This window comes from Osmerus mordax, chromosome 28 (genome assembly GCF_038355195.1).
Source record: "Osmerus mordax isolate fOsmMor3 chromosome 28, fOsmMor3.pri, whole genome shotgun sequence".
NCBI classification, from domain to species: Eukaryota; Metazoa; Chordata; class Actinopteri; order Osmeriformes; family Osmeridae; genus Osmerus; species Osmerus mordax.
Window position 1 is genome coordinate 1,846,522 of NC_090077.1, and position 18,857 is coordinate 1,865,378.

General features: G+C 46.1%; 4 protein-coding genes across 5 annotated transcripts; all 4 read left to right on the forward strand.

Annotated features, from left to right (window-relative positions):
• The first annotated feature begins 355 nt into the window (after window positions 1-355).
• On the forward strand, window positions 356-4,567 carry LOC136937967 (solute carrier family 2, facilitated glucose transporter member 11-like). The gene is made up of 12 exons (XM_067231153.1): window positions 356-564; window positions 774-872; window positions 1,289-1,449; window positions 1,550-1,674; window positions 1,765-1,894; window positions 2,011-2,159; window positions 2,582-2,769; window positions 3,003-3,113; window positions 3,339-3,440; window positions 3,594-3,669; window positions 3,762-3,889; window positions 4,043-4,567. Exons 1-12 carry the CDS (start codon window positions 490-492, stop codon window positions 4,235-4,237), a joined length of 1,539 nt encoding a protein of 512 aa, XP_067087254.1. The 5' UTR covers window positions 356-489; the 3' UTR covers window positions 4,238-4,567.
• A 336-nt stretch (window positions 4,568-4,903) lies between these two features.
• Window positions 4,904-11,566, forward strand: rbm19 (RNA binding motif protein 19). Of its 2 annotated transcripts, none has more exons than XM_067231151.1 (24): window positions 4,904-5,027; window positions 5,297-5,479; window positions 5,573-5,683; window positions 5,794-5,832; window positions 6,172-6,418; window positions 6,517-6,833; window positions 7,056-7,115; window positions 7,241-7,319; window positions 7,433-7,504; window positions 7,597-7,803; window positions 7,956-8,086; window positions 8,197-8,315; window positions 8,503-8,599; window positions 8,731-8,841; window positions 8,933-9,133; window positions 9,255-9,324; window positions 9,491-9,663; window positions 9,755-9,815; window positions 9,904-9,983; window positions 10,093-10,148; window positions 10,259-10,372; window positions 10,544-10,655; window positions 10,778-10,898; window positions 11,038-11,566. In XM_067231151.1, the coding sequence occupies exons 1-24, from the start codon at window positions 4,992-4,994 to the stop codon at window positions 11,118-11,120; spliced, it is 2,880 nt and encodes a 959-aa protein (XP_067087252.1). In that variant the 5' UTR covers window positions 4,904-4,991; the 3' UTR covers window positions 11,121-11,566. The 2 variants fall into 2 exon arrangements, with proteins under 2 accessions (XP_067087252.1, XP_067087253.1); XM_067231152.1 differs by having other exon boundaries at window positions 4,911-5,027; window positions 5,349-5,479.
• A 105-nt stretch (window positions 11,567-11,671) lies between these two features.
• plbd2 (phospholipase B domain containing 2) lies at window positions 11,672-15,900 on the forward strand. Its single transcript, XM_067231231.1, has 12 exons — window positions 11,672-11,904; window positions 12,170-12,263; window positions 12,369-12,527; window positions 12,635-12,735; window positions 12,902-13,116; window positions 13,260-13,354; window positions 13,485-13,645; window positions 13,983-14,078; window positions 14,180-14,251; window positions 14,364-14,516; window positions 14,799-14,961; window positions 15,325-15,900. Exons 1-12 carry the CDS (start codon window positions 11,672-11,674, stop codon window positions 15,493-15,495), a joined length of 1,713 nt encoding a protein of 570 aa, XP_067087332.1. The 3' UTR covers window positions 15,496-15,900.
• Window positions 15,901-16,366: 466 nt separating this feature from the next.
• Window positions 16,367-18,688, forward strand: zgc:158398 (uncharacterized protein LOC568894 homolog). The gene is made up of 7 exons (XM_067231475.1): window positions 16,367-16,493; window positions 16,740-16,928; window positions 17,020-17,281; window positions 17,728-17,836; window positions 17,932-18,082; window positions 18,194-18,328; window positions 18,409-18,688. Exons 2-7 carry the CDS (start codon window positions 16,773-16,775, stop codon window positions 18,427-18,429), a joined length of 834 nt encoding a protein of 277 aa, XP_067087576.1. The 5' UTR covers window positions 16,367-16,493; window positions 16,740-16,772; the 3' UTR covers window positions 18,430-18,688.
• Window positions 18,689-18,857: the final 169 nt, after the last annotated feature.

Genomic DNA, 18,857 nt, shown 5'->3' on the forward strand with positions numbered 1-18,857 from the left:
AGCCCAAAAGATTATTGCATATCCCACTCGTGTCGTACAATTGTAGATAATACAATTGCAATATATGTTTTGTCTATATACATTTTTATTTTTTTGTATACGAAATGTTTTGTACAGCACATTTCAAAGACAATAAAGTTAATCGTATCTTAAAACATTTTTCCGAAATTGAACAACTGGGAAAAAAGGACGATTATTTTTGACGTTATTAGTCAGCTTTTTGTTTTGCGGTCGTCACGATATTTTGCCTTTGTGGGTATGGAGGGATGTGTTGAGACAGAGGTGGATTTGGGTAAAGCACTGTTGGAAGCGCTTCAACGAGAGCTTTGTGGACAGTCCTAGATGAGATGTCTCTTCTCACAAGTTTGTCTGACATACCTCAGTCTACCTCTAATTGGATGAGTCCTTTGCAAACTTTTCTTTGCAAGAGTGTTTACATTTGTAAACCGTAATACAAACGGAACCATAGAGGAAATTCAGAGACTAAAAATGAATGAAGAAAAAAGTAATGGGGAGTTTCAGCCTTTACTTAACGACATAAAAGAAACACAGGGAACATTTAAGGTAAGTGTGATAATATATATTTTAAAATGATATTGTATCTAAATAGCTTATATTACTGAACTAGACCTGTACAATTAAACTATATTATATGTGAGCCAATCTTTAGCTGTTTACAAATAATAAAAAGGTAAATAGACAAAGATACGTTTTTATTTCAAGTAGTCTACAGTAGACCATATCTTAGAACACTAATCACTTTATGTTTTCAGTTTCCTAACAAATCACTGCTACTGGCGGTATGCGCAGCTTGCATTGGAGGGTCTTTTCAGTGTGGCTATAATACTTCAATCATCAATGCCCCCACGAAGGTAAGACGTTTTTATTGGATTGTCATTTACGGACATGAACTGATAACGTTAGTTGTCGTCCAAAGCGTAGTTTGAATGCTGTGGTAGGCTATTACTCTTGCCTACGCATTCTCGCCATTATAGGAATTACACATGCAGCCTTCAAGATCTCACGATCACAGTCTGAGTCACATGATTCTCCTGAGGCTTATATTTCAAAGTTGTAAGTCATACCTTAAAAACATGACTTGATTCCCTTGGGAATATCACAAAGAGCCTTTTTAATGAATCAACCGTATAATAGAAATACTTGTAGAAGCTTTGCAGGGCTACCTTTTGGGTTGTTAAGTTAATTAAATGCAAAGCAACTTGATCTCAGCTGTGCTGTATTAATGAGATTCAGTTTTTTTGCATTGTCTGATGCTTTCTCTCTCAAGTCTGTGCAGAATTTCATCAACCAAACCTGGCTGGAACGTTATGACAGGCAGATCTCAGAGCAAGCCCTTACTCTGCTCTGGTCCACCATCGTGTCCATTTTCACTTTAGGAGGATTTGCTGGAGCATCAATTGGTGGAGCACTAGCCATTAGATTTGGGAGGTATTAGAGATTTTTGCTACATAATTTCCAGTAATACTCATCCATCCCTTTCCCTTTTATGATCTGAATATATTGATGATCTGTGTTCCATCCCTCTCAGAAAAGGGACACTGCTTTTCAACAACCTGTTTGCCCTGCTGGCGGCTCTGTTCATGGGCCTGAGCTACCCCACTGGAGCGTTTGAACTCCTCATTGTTGGACGTTTCCTCACAGGGCTTAATGCAGGTAAACATCCCACCATGAACGCATTTTTTCTTAGATCGTGAGAGATATAATATGAAAGTCACCATTGATATATTGTTACCTGATTGGCAGGTGTTGGCATATCCACTCAGCCTCTCTACCTGGGGGAAATTGCCCCCAGGGCACTCCGGGGTGCCATGGCGATGGGGACCTCAATATTTATCACTGGGGGGATTCTTACTGGACAGGTGATTGGTCTAAAGTAAGGAAAGACCCATTGCTGACTACGCCTCACAGAGCTTTATAGATATATAGATATATCTACTGTCATCTGTGAAACCTATACATTCTATACTGTGCTAAATCTGTGTCCTCCAGAGAACTACTGGGTAAAGAGGAGTACTGGCCCGTCCTGCTGTCCACCACGTGTATCCCAGCATTCCTGCAGCTCCTCATTCTGCCCTGGTTCCCAGAGAGCCCTCGTTACCTGCTCATCGACCAAGGAGATGAACAAGGGTGCAAAAGTGGTACGGCTTCACAGAACTGCCTCCATTTTAGACTGAGCAGGCAGTTAAGCTAACTAAAAGGCAGGTCTGTTTGTACACCTGTTGTACACCTGTTAGAGTCGGTTTGTCATCCTTAGTCCTATCGTTTTACCTGGTGCATGTGATAGTACATCAGTCACACCTGAGGTCAGGTAATAAAACTAAAAAGAGAATTACTGGACTTACAGTTGTGATGCACATTTAAATTGAATGCAGATTCAATACACGGCTCATTATTTAACAGAAGATTCACAGTGAGGGGCTTCTTCTCAAAGACCATTTCTGTTACGTCTCCCTGAAACATCCTTTGTTTTTGGTTCATGTGTGAAAAGCAGAATCTTTGACTTGTGAAAGACACATTGGCCATGTGATCCCTGTCTGGTGTTTCCTGTGTCTCTCTGCAGCGCTGAAACGACTGCACGGCACCGATAACTTTGACAGCGAGCTGGAGGACATGGAGAGGGAGAGGGTCAGCGCAGGCGGGGTCAAAGCCAGGAAGCCCTGGGAGCTGTTCTCAGACCGCAGCCTCCGGTGGCAGCTTCTCTCCATCATCATCATCAACTGTGCTCAGCAGCTCAACGGCATCAACGCTGTACGGACGCCACCCACACAAACCTCCCTCCACCCACAACCACCTCCCTTTATCCAATGTCCACCTGCGCCTCATGCATTAAGTCTTTAATTCATTTTAAAATCAAAAGCCTTTTTTATATATATGAATACGTAAATTATAAAGCGCCACAATACAAACACTGTACACATAATATGAATATTTTCTCTTAACTAGATTGGATTTTTGATTTGTTTTCTGTATTTCCGTTGCAGATTTATTTCTATGCAGATTATGTGTTTAGGCAGGCCGGTATTTCAGAGGATAAGATACCGTATGCCGCTGTGGGCACGGGTGCCTGTGAGTGCATAACTGCCCTAACCTGTGTAAGCATCCAGATGTCTTCCCACACAGTTCCAGAACCTGGAACATTGCTGTGTTGACATACACTCCCTTGGGGATTTTTTTTATAATATTATTTTCTATAACTGTACCAACACGTTCTCACTCCTCACTATACCAGTTATTAGTTGTGGGTTTTTTCTTAAAATTGATTTCTCATTCAACAATGTTCTCAACAAAAACCTGCATGTCATGTCTTGTGTTTTTAGGGCCTGCTCATCGAACGCTTAGGAAGGAAAGTGCTCATTATTGGAGGGTACACCCTCATGTCTGTCTGGTGCATTCTGTTCACTCTGACCCTCACCTTCCATGTAAGGCTTTTTATTTTTATATTTAACACTCAGCGGATCATACAACTTGTCTTCCATTATTTTGTATGCAAGTCCTTTGATTTAAAGTTGTCTGAAGAGCTTCTACCCCTCACAGTTATTTGATATTCCCTCCTCTCTGTCCCCCCCCCCCAGAATGCAAGTCCATGGGTTCCTTATCTCAGCATGGCGTGTGTCTTTGCTTTCATCCTGAGCTTTGGCTTAGGGCCAGGTAACTGACCAACAGCACCACTGACAGACCACATTATGCATCAGACTTGACATTGTTTACTCATGTAAGGATTCTTATTCTTTTTCCTGAAGGCGGCGTGACAAACATCTTGTCCACGGAGTTGTTCACTCAGACAACACGCCCTGCGGCCTACATGATTGGAGGCTCTGTGAACTGGCTCAGTTTCTTCTTCATAGGAATGGTTTTCCCGTTCATTGTGGTAAGTGCTTGTACAGGTACGACAGTGAATTTATTTTTTATTTAAAATGCAGGACATTTTGTCAAATGACTAAAGTATCATTTGATACAAAGGGGTGGAGTGGTTGAACAGGTCAGGTCCAGATCTGACGTGTTGATATCTTTCCGTCCACAGACTGGGCTGCAGCAGTACTGTTTCCTAGTGTTCCTGGTCGTTTGTTGCTTGGTAGCAATATACATTTTCCTGGTGGTTCCTGAGACCAAGAACAAAACGTTCTTGGAGATCCATAATGAGTTCCAGTCCAAGAAGAACCCCGGTAAAACAGACAGTCCTGATGGAAAGACAGCACTGATAACCACTCCTCTGTGAAACTCAGCCTTCCACATCTTCCAATGCCGTACATGGCATCACACAATGTAGTAGAATGCTGGAATAAAGAATTTAACCCTGCCTACCCACTAGAGATATGTATTTTGGGAAAAATGCTCACTAAGCTTAGTATTTGCACACACACAAAACACACACACGCATGCTATGATGTTATTAGCAAAGAACAAGTGGGTTTTGAGGGGTTGAAATGTGTTCACTATAACAAGAGCTTCTAGAATACAGATGAAACCATTCATGATATTTTGAATTCAGTATTGTAAAGTGACTTTTGTGAAAAATACACATTTGATAAACATTTTCATTGTTAAATGTGTGCATTGCACAGTATTAAAGTATAATTTATATTGTAAAGTTACCTGGAAAACTGCTTTATTTGATGCATTTTCATTCATATTTCATTCATTCATATTACTCACAATGACCCAATGCTGGGTCATTGTGAGTTTGTGACCCTACCGCCATCTAGTGGTTTAAAGTGTGAATTACAAGTGCAGTTCTCACAGTAAACCACCAGATGGCGATGGTAAAGCGCAGCCTTATGGAACGGGTTTTTAAGGGCCCTGGAACAGATAAACTCTTCGTTCCATCGATGTTTCGGAATGTTTGGTCACGCCTAGCTTTGCTTCAACTCCTCCTACAAAAAATGGCGACCCAGTAATAAGTCCATGCTTGCTTGTTGACATTCGTATTTAACGTTTTCTCACTGTGTGTATGCAATACAGTTCCGCTAACCATGTCGAGATTAATCGTAAAAAACCTACCGAACGGGGTAAGTAATTGGGGTAGTGACAAATTACACTAAATGCATAGTTTTGACGTACTGGTTAGACGGCTAGCTAACGTGTTATCTCAAGCCTCAGCAAAACCTTTGCTACCTAACATAAGGCTATTTGTGGAGAGTTTAGCTCAGTTTAATCGTTTTATAGGTAATCTAGGATGTGAATGTATAGAAACTATAAATACTTTCTATGACGAGTGACACGTTGCAAATCATTAGCCTGTCACAGTTGGTATAAGTGTATCTGTCTCCGTCTACAGATAAAGGAAGACAGGTTCCGGACCTTATTTGGAGCCTTTGGGACCCTGACAGACTGCAGCTTGAAGTTCACTCAAGATGGCAAGTTTCGCAAATTCGGCTTTGTGGGTTTCAAGACGGAGGAAGATGCAAACAAGGCGCTGAAGCACTTCAACAAGAGCTTCGTGGACATGTCCAGAGTTACGGTGAGAAATCCCCTCCCAATCAACAACGATTGTCTTTCACATGCCTAGCGTGGCCCTCTCTGATGGCTCAGTGTTGCGTGTCTGTCTGACCAGGTGGAAATGTGTAAGTCGTTTGGCGACCCTACCAAGGCCAGAGCATGGAGCAAACACACCCAGAGTGCAGGCCCAGGGCCAGCCACCAAGGAGGCCAAAGAGGGGAAAAAGGTAAACAGAGAGAGAGAGATTTACATTTGAATCTTTCCATGTAATATTTACCCCCCATACTGGGGCACCAGTGTGTCTTTAATCTTCCTTTTGTGTTATTTTGTGCTCAGGACAAGAAGAAAGAAGAGAAACCCAGTGTTCTAGGAAATGTAAGTTTGTTTCCCAGAGAAAAGCATGACATACCAGTCAGGTGGCTGAGCGGTTAGAGAATCGGGCTAGTAATCAGAAGGTCGCTGGTTCGATTCCTGGCCATGCCAAAATGACATTGTGTCCTCTCCAAGTCGCTCTTGATAAGAGCGTCTGCTAAATGACTAAATATAAATATATATAAATATGACATGCCAGTCAGCGGTTAGAGACTGGGTAGAGGTGTAGGGAGTTGGAAGCCTGTTCTGAAGCAAAATCGCAAGATCTGATTCTAGTAAAGCTTGTAATAACACAAAAGATGTGTGTTGTCCATGTTTGACCCTGTCTTCTCTGTCTGTCAGCTGGAGGAGGATCAGAGCTTTAAGGAGTTTGTGTCGGTACATCAGAACCGCAAACAGGCCCCTACCTGGGCTAACGACATCGTGGACCAATCGGCAGCCCTCGAGGTTGGGAAGGGAACGAATCAGGAGAAGAAGAAGACCAAGAAGAAGCCTTTGTCAGATGATTACCTTAACTTTGATTCAGACCAATCAGAGGATGAGGAAGAAGAAATGGAGGTGGAGGATGAGGATGATGGTGAAGAACAGGGTGAGTTCTTTGCATAAGACGTGTTGGTGAGTATAGCTGCATGTGTGGAAGTGGTGCGGCTTTGAGGATTGTTGTACTAACTGTTTTTGTACTGACAGGTGCTACTAAGGAGGCTCTGAAGTCTGGCCTGTCTGATATGGAGTACCTGCGATCAAAGGTAGCACAGCCAGGGGGTAACGTGGAGCAAAGTGAGGAGGAGGATGATGATGATGAAGAGGAGGAGGATGAAGAGGAGGACGGTGATGAAGATGATACAGGCCCTGTGCCTACTGACAGTGCCTATGAAAGTGGAGACAGAGATGTCCTGAAGGACAAAGCCTCGGCCCCGGCCTCAGCCCCTGCCCCTGCCCCGGCCTCAGCCCCTGGCTCAGATAAAAACCTCAACAAAGCAGCCAGCAAGTCTGCCAAACAGGAAGTGAGGCCCTCTTTATCTTCTAACCTTGCCACCCGACATCAACCTGAACCTTCAAACTCACCCCGTGATATATATATATATATATATATATATATCATTGATCTTATATAGTGCTTTCTACTACTCAGGGTAGTACTCAAGGTTGCTGATCCCCTGAATTAATGGGTTTCTAAGTGGATTAGATTTACTTGAAAACTTTAACTGTGTGTGTGTTTTATATAGACAGAGCCCACCACAGAGTTCCAAGTAAAACTGAGAGGAGCTCCATTTAATGTCAAAGAGGTGAGTGCACAAGGGTAGGAATCACGTCTAGCGTTGTTAGCTCTCACTCTCCACATTCAAGTCCTAGTTGCTTCTGCATTCCCCCCAAAAAACGTCACTGTTCTGTGTGCGTGTGACACCACCAGCAACAAGTACGGGAGTTCATGACCCCCCTGAAGCCAGTGGCCATCCGGATCGGCAAGAACGAGACGGGCAACAGAACAGGTGTGTTAGTGTGTGTAGCTGTCTCGCCTGTCAGGCTGTTAGACATTATTCAGCAGGGTTGTGTTAGCATGAACTGAGTGTGTGTGTGCGCGTGTGTGTGTGTCTTGTTTCAGGGTACGTCTACGTGGATCTACGCTCTGACGAGGAGGTGGAGAAGGCCCTTAAAAAGAATAAAGATTACATGGGTGGGTGTGTGATTCAGGTGTGTGTGTGTGTGACTGTCTGGGAGTGCAATTTGAAGGCGTGTGTCTCACCAGTGCCGTGTGTGTGTCTTCAGGAGGGCGTTACATTGAGGTGTTCCACGTGGGCGTGCGAGGGCAGGCCCGGACGCCCACGCTGGACGGCGGCAGGGAGAAGAGCTTCACCCGGACGCTGAAGGAGGACGAGGAGGAGGAGGACGTGTCCGAGTCCGGGCGCCTCTTCATCAGGAACCTGCCTTACACGTGCACGGAGGAGGAGATCAGAGACCTCTTCACCAAGCACGGTACCCCCTCTCTCCTCCGACACAGACACACAGACAGGGTGACACACAAACCCTCTCTCTCACACATGCTTGATGCCAGGGGCGTGACAGCTGTTTTAGATAACCGAGGATGCAGTCAGTAGGCTCCTGCTTGACGCTCCGCTCTCCCGCAGGTCCCCTGGCTGACGTGGTCTTCCCCATCGACAGCCTCACCAAGAGGCCCAAGGGGTTCGCCTTCGTCACCTACATGATCCCGGAGAACGCCGTGTCGGCTCTGGCCCAGCTGGACGGACACGTGTTCCAGGTGACCTCTCTGTTCAGTGCCGCCTGTGTCACACTACCGCAATCTAGAACGTTCTGTGAAGTTTATAGCATCTTTTTTTCTCCTTCTTCTTCTTTATTTCTCTCCCCCAGGGAAGGATGCTGCACCTGCTTCCCTCCATCATAAAGAAAGAAAAGGCTGACTCTGCTGGTTACGGCTCGACCGCCTACAAACGCCAGAAAGATGCCAAGGACAAAGCCGCCAGTACCAGGTCGGTCACACACACACACACACCTGCAACTTTGTCTCCACTTGTGAATACACAAACTTATACACACACACTTTGTAGTTTAGCTGGCCTTCCTTGCACTTTCTTTTTGCACTGTTGGCATTGCTCAGTTGAAGAGGTCGTATGTCATGCATAAACTCTCTGCACGGGTGTGTTTTGTCTTTTCCAGCTCCCATAACTGGAACAGCTTGTTCCTGGGCACCAGCGCTGTCGCCGATGTGATCGCCGACAAATACAACACCACCAAGAGCAAAGTTCTGGACCATGTGCGTGCTGCTCTCTATACACACACACACACACCTCCACGCCTGTACCTTTCTTTATCTCCAGTCGTTAAAACGTACGCAAACGTATTTTGTTATCATGACGTGAACTTGACCTTTGACCCCCCCTGTAGGAATCTAAAGGTAGCGTAGCTGTGAGGATGGCTCTGGGAGAGACGGAGATCGTCCAGGAGACGCGTCAGTTCCTGCTGGACAACTACGTGTGTTTAGACTCCTTCAGTCAGGTAAGTCACCATCTGCAGGTCCACCAAGCCCACAGCCTGTGCATGGCACCTGTACCTTCATGCTGCGTTTGTTTGTTTGTGTTTGGTGTAGGCAGCAGGACCCAGAAGCACTTGCGTGATCCTGGTGAAGAACCTGCCCAGTGGGGTGTCTGCGTCCGAGCTGGAGGGCCTGTTCTCGCCTCACGGCAGCCTGGGGAGGGTGGTGCTGCCCCCCGCTGGGCTGACGGCCATTGTGGAGTTCCTGGAGCCCACCGAGGCCAAGCGGGCCTTCACCAGACTGGCCTACAGCAAGGTGAGCGAGAAGGCCTGGCATGAGATGGAGGAGAAGCCGTCTCTCTCAAACACATGCACCTCTCCTGCTGTCACACTCTCTCTCTCTCTCTCTCTCACACTCTCTCTTTCTCTCTCTCCAGTTCCAACACGTACCCCTGTATTTGGAGTGGGCCCCAGGAGGAGTGTTCTCAGCAGCTGCACCTGTGTCAGGTAACTACCCCCCCGCCCACGCACACACTCATTTAAATGAGCCTCCCTTACATCTGCTGCTACTTCCTAGCCGGGCCCTCCTGGGTGTTTCTCATTAGGACTTCCCTCATTGCATCACATCGCCAGTACCCGATACATCAACAACATTCATTTGTGTGCTTCTCAGAGCCAAAGCCCAACCCAGAGACCGCAGCCCCAGAGACGGGAGGAGAGGTGGAGAAAGGTGAGGAGGAGGAGGAGGAAGAGGAGGAGGAAGAAGAAGAGGAGGAGAGTGCCCCGGGGTCCACTCTGTTCATCAAGAACCTGAACTTCAGCACAACAGAGGAGACGCTATGTGAAGTAAGGAAGTCACCAAGCTCAAGGTCGGATTATAAAAAAGCACTTGCTTTTTAGCATGTTGACATAAGGTCCTTTCTTTTTTTACCTCCAGACCTTCTCCAAATGTGGCAAAGTGAAGACCTGCACCATCTCCAAGAAGAAAGACAAGACAGGTACTGATCAGCTAGCGCTGTCATCGAACGTTCATGATCACCGTGTGGGAAGCCATGATGTTTATGTGTCCTGTCTTGGTTCCTGCAGGTAAGATGTTGTCCATGGGCTATGGTTTCGTCCAGTATCTGACCCCTCAGGCTGCGCAGAAAGCCATGAAGCAGCTACAGGTATGAACACAAACACCCTCCTGGCAGCAGTCTTCACATGACACCCACCCTGCCCGCATCCCAGAATCTGGCATTCCTAAACTTTCCTTCCCTCCTCACCCTCCATCAGCACTCCAAGGTGGATGATCACCAGCTGGAGCTGAAAGTGTCGGAGAAAGACACAAAGTGAGTTACCACAGCGACGTGGTCTCGTTCTTGATCTCTCTTGACCGTCCGGTCCAGTTGGACTTCCTGGTCCTCTAGTGACGGGCAGCTGTGTGTCCCCTTGTCCCCAGGCCCGTGAAGACGCCTCGCAAGAAGCAGGCAGAGAAGAAACAGACGAGCTCCAAGATCCTCGTACGCAACGTCCCCTTCCAGGCCACCGTCCAGGAGATAAAAGAGCTCTTCTGGTAAGACTCACACACACACACATTCACTCATACACACACAAATTCACTCAGACACATACTCATACACAGGTTCACAAAAAAAAACATACATACTTAAATAAACAGATATTTATTTAAACGCTGTAATATAGTGTAGATCCAGCATGGCGACGTGTTTGTGTTTGTGTGCAGTACGTTTGGGGAGCTGAAGACCATCCGTCTTCCTAAGAAGGCCTCCTCGTCTGGATCAGGGGCGCATCGTGGCTTCGGCTTCATCGACTTCCTCACCAAACAGGATGCCAAGGTCCGATACCTCGGCTCAATCTGAGCCAAGATCTCTCCCAGCTTCCTGTGAGTGAGAGTGAGTCGTCTGGTGCTTTGCTGACATGACGGATGGTTTCCCCCCTCCCTCCCTCCTCCTTGCAGAAAGCGTTTGCCGCTCTGTGCCACAGCACCCATCTGTACGGCCGCCGGCTGGTGCTGGAGTGGGCCGACGCAGAGGACACCGTGGAAACGCTGCGCAGGAAAACTGCAGAGCATTACCATGGTAACACAACACCAGCCCCCACCCCGTTGAATCCCCCCCCCCACACACACACACACAAAAACATTCACCAGCTACACCATTCGATATACATTATAAACTCACTTTTACTCGTTTTTTTTTAAATCCCTCTCCGTTTTAGTCGCCCCCAAGAAACGGAAGCAGGCAGAGGTGATGGAGGGGATTCTGGAGACGATGGAGGGGGGACAGGTAGAGGACGACTGAACCCCCCAGAGCCAGACCTCCTCAGATCTGCCTGGCCCCGAGCGCTACTGTCCCAGGAGAACCATGTAGACCCGCTTATGGACCTGAGCAACAGACTCCAAGAACTCAGAGACTGCCTCTCTCTCTCTCTCAGTAACAGCCACTGGAGGACTTTCATTGGAGTTGACAAATGAATTCCAACTTCCATCTTTAGACTCCTGTGACTAGTGAACTGAAGTGTGTTTATACAGACTGGGGGTTGTGACTTAGAGATGGGTTATATATCGTCATTGTCATAGATAGGATTACTGTGTACATTTGCTCATTTGATACAAAATAGCCTATTTATGTATACAATTGAAGATGAAACATGTCATTTTAGAATTTTGAGATGTTTTATGATTAAAATTTAATAGTTCAATGTCTGCAAAGAAACTGTGTGTTTGCATTCACCACTACACACAACCATTTAATCTAGAAACTATTAAAATCTTCTTACAACCTTTGAGCCCATCACGGGTTTTGTGACGAAGGTGGACTTTTATTCCGAAATTCTTTGAAACGTTGATCATATGACCTGCTCTTCCTCACTAACTGGAAAGATGGCGTTTAGGCTGCTACGTTTGTCAACAACTTTACATTTAGCTGTATTTCTACATGTTTTATTTCTTTCATGCTCTTCAATAAAGGCTGAGATTAGTACGATAGTTCTTGATGAAAAAACGGGACAACTGACTATTCTGGAGGGATACCGAGATGATTACGTCGCCTGGGCAAACTTTACCGACGACATAGAGCACTCAGGGTAAGAGCCAGACCAAAAATCTGATTTCACAAGAATTTGAACATTGCAACACTGGCTGCATGAGTTTGTTGTTCTATCATGTGTTTTGTGCGTGAGGAGTGGTGTCCATAATCATCAGGACCATACCGATTCAGTCTCTTATTGCTATGTTGAGTTGAGGCCACAACAAAGTGCACTTTGGATCACACATGGATCAATCATGATTTAAAAAAAGAGATGACGATTTACTTGGCAGTGTCGGTAAACCTGTCTCCCCTCCTCTCAGATGGGCCTTTCTCGAGGTAACCACTAGCGGGCGCTACAATGACAGTATCCAGGCGTACAGTGCCGGAGCCGTGGAAGCAGCTCTCACTTCCCAGGTCTGACTTCCCGTCCCCCATAACCCCTCACCTTGCAGGCTTGAAGCTTCATATGCGAAATCAGTTCAGTTCTATAAAAAAACGTTCCGTCTCTCTGTCGGTCAGCTCATCTACAAGCACTGGATGAACACCTTGATGAACTACTGCGGGCCCTTCACGTTCCACTCCGGTTACTGCCACCGTCTGAAGAGTTACATCAGCACCAACCTGCAGTGGGTGACTGATCAGATCGACAAGGACCCGGAATCGCCCTACTGGCACCAGGTTCAAATCAAACACCTCCCACAGCCCTCTATAACTCTAACTCATGCTGTACACGTCCTCTTACAGCAGCACCTTATCCCTGTCCTCCCTCTCTACCTGTCCTCCAGGTGCGTTTGGCTCTGTTGCAGCTGAAGGGACTGGAGGATCTTTATAACGGTCAGATGTCGTTTCCCACTGGCCCTTTCTCCATCGAACCATTCGGTTTCCTGTAAGTAGCGACCTGCCGTCTGATTCGCCCACATTCGTTTCCTCCCCCCTTCTACGTCGAGTTGTATCCATTCCCCGACGTACAAATAACGCACATAGAATCTACACGCCAGGCGTTTATGTGAGGCTTCTAGAACCTTCTCTCTCTCTGTTCTCCTGCCTCGCAGGCTGTTCCAGATGGGTGGGGATGTAGAGGACCTGGAGGGAGCCCTCAACAAATCCAGCCAATCACAGCCTCTGGGCTCAGGCTCCTGCTCTGCCCTCATCAAGCTGCTGCCTGGCAACAAGGACCTCATGGTGTCACACGACACATGGAATACCTACCAGTCCATGCTGCGCATCATAAAGAAATACAACTTTGCCTTTAAAACATCCCCCACAGGTACCTCACTCATTTCCCTTTAATGGTGAATTGACATCTGAAGTAGGCTCTGTTTATCGTCCAAACTCTAGGTCTTAAAGCCCTCTACCTCTGGTCCAAAATGTCTCTCATAAAGCTACCGCATCTCAACGCTTTACGCTCAGGTGGCGATCCGATTCCCGGAGCAGTCCAAGCTTTCTCCTCCTATCCTGGATGCATCTTCTCTGGAGATGACTTCTACATCATCAGCAGTGGCCTGGTAAGAACTGGGCATGAATGTCGGATTGTGTGTGTGGGTGTGAGAAGGATAGAAAGACGGAAGAGAGAGAGAGAGATTAGAGTCTTTATCCAGTCGTTTTGTATTGAGTTTGAGACCCATTTCTTCACAGGTTACCTTGGAAACAACCATTGGCAACAGCAATCCAGACATCTGGAAGTTTGTTAAGCCGACAGAGTCAGTCATGGAGTGGCTGAGGAACATTGTAGCCAATCGTCTCGCTGCTTCGGGCAAGGAATGGGCCGATATTTTTAGCAAGTACAACAGTGGAACGTGAGTATGACCACAGTAGGCCTTGTCTTATCATGGGATTCAAGGAATCCTAATCAACATTCGTCTCTGGGCGATTGACTCTTATCTTGCTGACCTTAAGATAGGATCAGTGAGTTGTTAGAGAGTAGACCGCTCCATTTAAAGCTGCGGGGGGAGCTCAGAGGAAGGGCAGCAAAGAAAGTGAACAAACATCACATGAAGTGTGTGTGTGTGTGTGTGTGTGTGTGTGTGTCATCTGACAGCACTATTGTTATGATGAGTAGGAGTTGTTCTGATTTCTGGAGTCAAAGGTTGGTTGGGATAAGGTTATCTCTGATTGTGTGTTTGTTTGTTTCAGGTACAACAACCAGTGGATGATTGTGGACTATAAGCACTTTACTCCTGGGAAGACTGACATTAAAGACCAGCTCTTCACTGTTCTAGAACAGATTCCGTATGTTCTCACTCGCCACCACATGCAGCCTTTCAGTATACGTGCTGCTTTCCATGAACACCTTCTCACCCTCACCAGTATAACGTCTCTTGCTACTGCAGGGGGCTGGTGATTTACACGGACAAAACCCAAGAGCTGATGGAAAAGGGCTATTGGGCCAGCTACAACATTCCGTAAGTCCACAGAGCTAACGTTAGCTCTTTCTTCATCATTCCCAACACGTGAGGTGTGTTCTACTTTCCGAATCTAGGCTGAACAATTAAAACTGTTTGTGTGTGTGAACAGGTACTATGAGGAGGTGTTTAATGCTAGTGGCTGTCCTGAGCTGGTGAAGAAGTTCGGCCCGTGGTTCACCCTGGACCAGAACCCCAGAGCCCAGATCTTCAAACGGAACCAGACGGCAGTTACAGACTTGGACTCCATGGTCCGTCTCATGAGGTATGTCAGTCCGAGCCGCCCGCTGCAGCGTGACGAGTGTCAGTCTTCCTGTTCTTCTCCGCCTGCGTACATTCACATTTAGTCATTTAGCAGACGCTCTTATCCAGGGTGACTTACAGTAAGTACAGGGACATTCTCCCCAAGGCAAGTAGGGTGAAGTGCCTTGCACAAGGTCATTTTGCACGGCCGGGAATCGAACGGGAAACCTTCTGATTAATAGCCCGACTCCTTAACCGCTCAGCCATCTGACCCACATAAGCACGTTTGCGCGTCTCCTTTCAGGTACAACAACTTCAAGGAGGATCCGTTGTCGAGGTGCGAGGGCTGCGACCCGGCGGGTAATGGAGAGAACACCATCTCAGCCCGCTCCGACCTGAACCCGGCTAACGGGACGTACCCGTTCGGAGCCCTGAGACAGAGGCAGCACGGCGGGACAGACATGAAGGTCCGTTTCACTTCCTGTCTGGCCTCTTTCACTCCTCCCTCACTTCCTGTCTGGCGTCTTTCACTCCTCCCTCACTTCCCCCTCTCCCCACACACCCTCCTGTCTCAGCAGGTTCCTGTTTCTCTGCTGGAAACAATATTTAAATGATTTTCCCGGTACTTACACTGATCATTCTCTGGTGTGCTTCTTGAATGTCTGTCAAGAATTCAAGATTAGTACAGTTCATTGAGTTGAATAGAGGTAGGGATAATGTTGGCACTGAACATTGCTTATGTGTGTCATGAGGTAAGGAGGCAGACCATAGATCACTGATTGGTGTTTGTGTATAATTACTGATTGGCTTTTGTGTGTGTTCCTGTGCAGCTGACGTCATATGGAATGTTCCGTAATTATGAGTTGGTGGCAGTTAGTGGACCCACCTGGGACCAGGTGCCAGTCTTCCAGTGGAGCACCTCGCCTTACAAAGACCTGATACACATGGGTCACCCTGACACCTGGGCCTTCAAACCTGTGCACGTCACCTGGAAACCATGACAACTGTTCTTCATCCTCGCACCAGCCTTTTCTCTGGACCCTCACACCTGTACATGACCCCCCTAGGCCGGATAAACCCTGTTCCTTCACTTGGTTTTCTCCTAAAATTGCATCACCTCCACATTTACCCTTGAAATCAAGTGGTTGTTTGTGTTTTATGTACATTTCTGATGGAAAAGGATCCACAAAGGGAATAGGTTTTGGGAAATGTTTTTGTACAATTACAAATACAGAATGAGTTTTGCACTATTTTAGACTATGGATAACTATGTAATGTAATGAAATGATCAGAATTACATTTCATTGTGTCTTATCTTTAAATGCACATTAAATTAAAAGTTTCATTAATTTTTTTATATTTGATTTGTTCTTTTGTGACTGTAAAATAAAATGGTAATAAATGTTTTATGTCACCTTGTGTGGTTTTTGCTGAACTTTGGCTTGGTACAGATATAGTTAATGGCACATTTGACATTTCGAAATCAATCAAAATAGATTAAAGTTAAATGTACATTTGAAATGCTCATGAAGAAAACATACAGCAAACTGTTGTCATATTGTGTGGGCGTGTCAAACAAAATATCCAATCAGAGCACAGAAAGCATGTCCTTCACTTTCCACTATTCCGGCTAACAAAGGGAAATTACTTAAGTTCCGCCGACATTTCGCCTCAGCAGCTGGCCCTTTTACGTGACTTACCTTTAAATAGTTATTTCAAAATTCTTTGTGTCTAAACAACGTTGTAAAAAATAATTTAATGCTTGGTAAAATTCAGCTGTTAATGTACTCTAGCTAAACGAAATCAGTGTGGTAACCTGACATTGTAAGTTATTATGGCTATGATGATGGTGACTTGATATTTTCTCGCTATCTAGTGTACTTTCAACTGTGACAGAAATACTTCGCTGTGAGTTTGATAGCGAGCCATTGCGACAGCATGGCAATCATTAACTTGGATTCTAGAAACACAGAAAGTAACGCCATCCTTTAAAACCGAGGTAAGTTGACTTTAGGTTATATCTTGCTTGCGGAGTCCCGTACGGTCAGTTTCAAACACTTGTATGTGGCATCTTGTGACGCGCCGGTGACATGATGTTAAAAAACAGGAAGGGGGCATAAGAATCCGTTTTCTTAAGCGATATGGCCTCCACAGCCTATGTTTACTAGAGTTGAGTAGTAAGTATGCATTGCATAAGCTGTGTGTACGTATCTTTTTTCCATACGTTTTTCCTGTCAAATTGCAGGTCACATGTTGTATCCATAAGGTGCCTTATGTGATGGGTTCCTGGCACCCAGTTTCCAACCTGAGAAACTATGCTTCCCAACATCCTCCTGCGGTGACGTTTGTCTTGTGTCTGCTGATCCTTGCCCTCTCCTTCATCAGCATCAGCTCCTATGCCCACACACAGACCCTGCCCAATCCTGATACAAAGGTATGGTGGTGTATCTAGTTTATACACGTCTATAACACAGAATGTGCTGTTGTTGATGTCTAACCTGTGCAAATCGCTCATTTCCTTTCAGGACTGGAACAACTTCCTTTCCTCCATAGCCCTTCACCAGCTGTGTGAGGTGACCAATGGCACAACGGATGAGCAGGTTTCTAGTCCTCCGATTGAGCAGAAGACAGGTGGAAACTCATTGGAGAGCCCTTCCCAGAACCCGCCTCCTGTGACCCAGTACTCCCTCCTTGTCCCACTGGCTCTGGTCCACAAGCCTGACAGCCAAACCCCGAAGGTTGTGGAGCTGCACACCAGTCTATTGGCCAGTCAGCTGGGCTTGACAGGTTAGTGTCCCCCACATATTTACATTTACATTTAGTCATTTAGCAGACGCTCTTATCCAGAGCGACTTACAGTAAGTACAGGGACATTCCCCCGAGGCAAGTAGGGTGAAGTGCCTTGCCCAAGGACACAACGTCAGTTTGCATGACCGGGAATCGAACTGGCAACCTTCGGATTACTAGCCCGATTCCCTCACCACTCAGCCACCTGACTCCCCTGACACCTGACACATATCAGATAAGAACCCACATTTAGCAGTAAAAGTCAGTGCACTGTTGATAGTTTCTATTCTGAGCACGTTCTGATCAAGTTTGTCTTGTGTAGGTTGTGCCGAAGGCCTCCTGTGTCTAATGTTGTCGCTGATTGACATCAATGGTACATTGGGTGAATGTGTGAGATGCATGCGGTGGAATTGATCCTTTATACGCTGTGTTTTTATCATTTTCAGGTGATGAAACTGTGACTGTTGCTCTTCAAGTTTTCCCTCTCCCTACGGGGGAAAACACCTTCACCTGCCTTACCGTCAGCGCACCTGCACGCACTCTACCTCCAGCCCCGTGAGTCTCACATCCTTCTCCTCACAGACAGATGCATGTTTGTACTGTGTGTGTGTGTGAGAGCGTTTAGGCTTGATCTGTGTTGTTGTGTCCAGTCTTCCCCCTCAGTGTCCAACCAACGAGAAGATGAGCCCACCTGTCCGAGTGGTTACCGTGGAAACGGGTAGCCGGTCACCCACGGCCTCGCGTTTGTGTTACAGCCTGAAGTCCACCCATGACCCCACTCTCACAGCTTTGTTGACTGAGGTGCGGGAAACAAAATAAACTCCAAAACATGCTGCATTAGTGCAGTTTTTTACTCACATAAAAGCCAGAGAGTAATTTTTAAGTTGTCGTTTTTTTTTTCTTCTTCTGCAGGAGCAACGGGACATTGCAGTACAGCACCTGGTGCAAGTGAGTGTGGTCCTGCTGGGAATGTGTGTCCTACTCTGTCTCTCAGCCAGCTTCTCACACACACGTCGTCACCAAGGCAACGGCCTGGGCCTACAGATGGTAACACGCTTTTCTACTGTATGTTGTGTCCTTTGAACCTCACGTGCAATGTTATTATAATATTTTATTTTTATATATAGGAGCCCCTTATTGACTCCTGATATCGACCGTCATAAAACCAAGGAGAGATCAACGATCACGGCGCCAGGAAAGTGAGAGAACAGAAAAAGGACGGACAAAAAAGCCTTTTAAGGAGGATATCTGCCTTTTTTAAGACAATAATTCAATGGACCAACTCATTTCTTACTTGCTAATCTTGTGATTGATCATTGACCCTTTAAACACCACCTTCAGGACCAGCTCTAATAATAAACAGCTCTAATAGAGTTGTCAGCTAAATTAAACTTTTTTTCCATTTGCTCAAAGGCTGTCATAGTTCTTTGTTGGAAAATGTAATATAGTGTACTAAGCACTTCATCCTAGTGGCCTTGTCTTCAGTGGGCATTCAGACTTTGCACATTCTTGTGATTAAGTGTTCAACATTCCTTGACAGTAAGAATAAGCCGACTGGATGTTTTCATGAATGCAA

Coding starts and splice junctions, on each gene's coding strand:
- LOC136937967 (XM_067231153.1), top strand. CDS start 490: ATGAATGAAGAAAAAAGTAATGGGGAGTTTCAGCCTTTACTTAACGAC. Junction 1,895..2,010: donor GGACAGGTGATTGGTCTAAA/GTAAGGAAAGAC, acceptor TGTGTCCTCCAG/AGAACTACTGGGTAAAGAGG. Junction 3,890..4,042: donor TGGTTTTCCCGTTCATTGTG/GTAAGTGCTTGT, acceptor TTCCGTCCACAG/ACTGGGCTGCAGCAGTACTG.
- rbm19 (XM_067231151.1), top strand. CDS start 4,992: ATGTCGAGATTAATCGTAAAAAACCTACCGAACGGG. Junction 5,028..5,296: donor TAAAAAACCTACCGAACGGG/GTAAGTAATTGG, acceptor CTCCGTCTACAG/ATAAAGGAAGACAGGTTCCG. Junction 10,656..10,777: donor TCACCAAACAGGATGCCAAG/GTCCGATACCTC, acceptor TCCTCCTTGCAG/AAAGCGTTTGCCGCTCTGTG.
- plbd2 (XM_067231231.1), top strand. CDS start 11,672: ATGACCTGCTCTTCCTCACTAACTGGAAAGATGGCGTTTAGGCTGCTA. Junction 13,117..13,259: donor CTTTAAAACATCCCCCACAG/GTACCTCACTCA, acceptor CTTTACGCTCAG/GTGGCGATCCGATTCCCGGA. Junction 14,962..15,324: donor ACGGCGGGACAGACATGAAG/GTCCGTTTCACT, acceptor GTTCCTGTGCAG/CTGACGTCATATGGAATGTT.
- zgc:158398 (XM_067231475.1), top strand. CDS start 16,773: ATGGGTTCCTGGCACCCAGTTTCCAACCTGAGAAACTATGCTTCCCAA. Junction 17,282..17,727: donor CAGTCAGCTGGGCTTGACAG/GTTAGTGTCCCC, acceptor TATCATTTTCAG/GTGATGAAACTGTGACTGTT. Junction 18,083..18,193: donor TCACAGCTTTGTTGACTGAG/GTGCGGGAAACA, acceptor CTTCTTCTGCAG/GAGCAACGGGACATTGCAGT.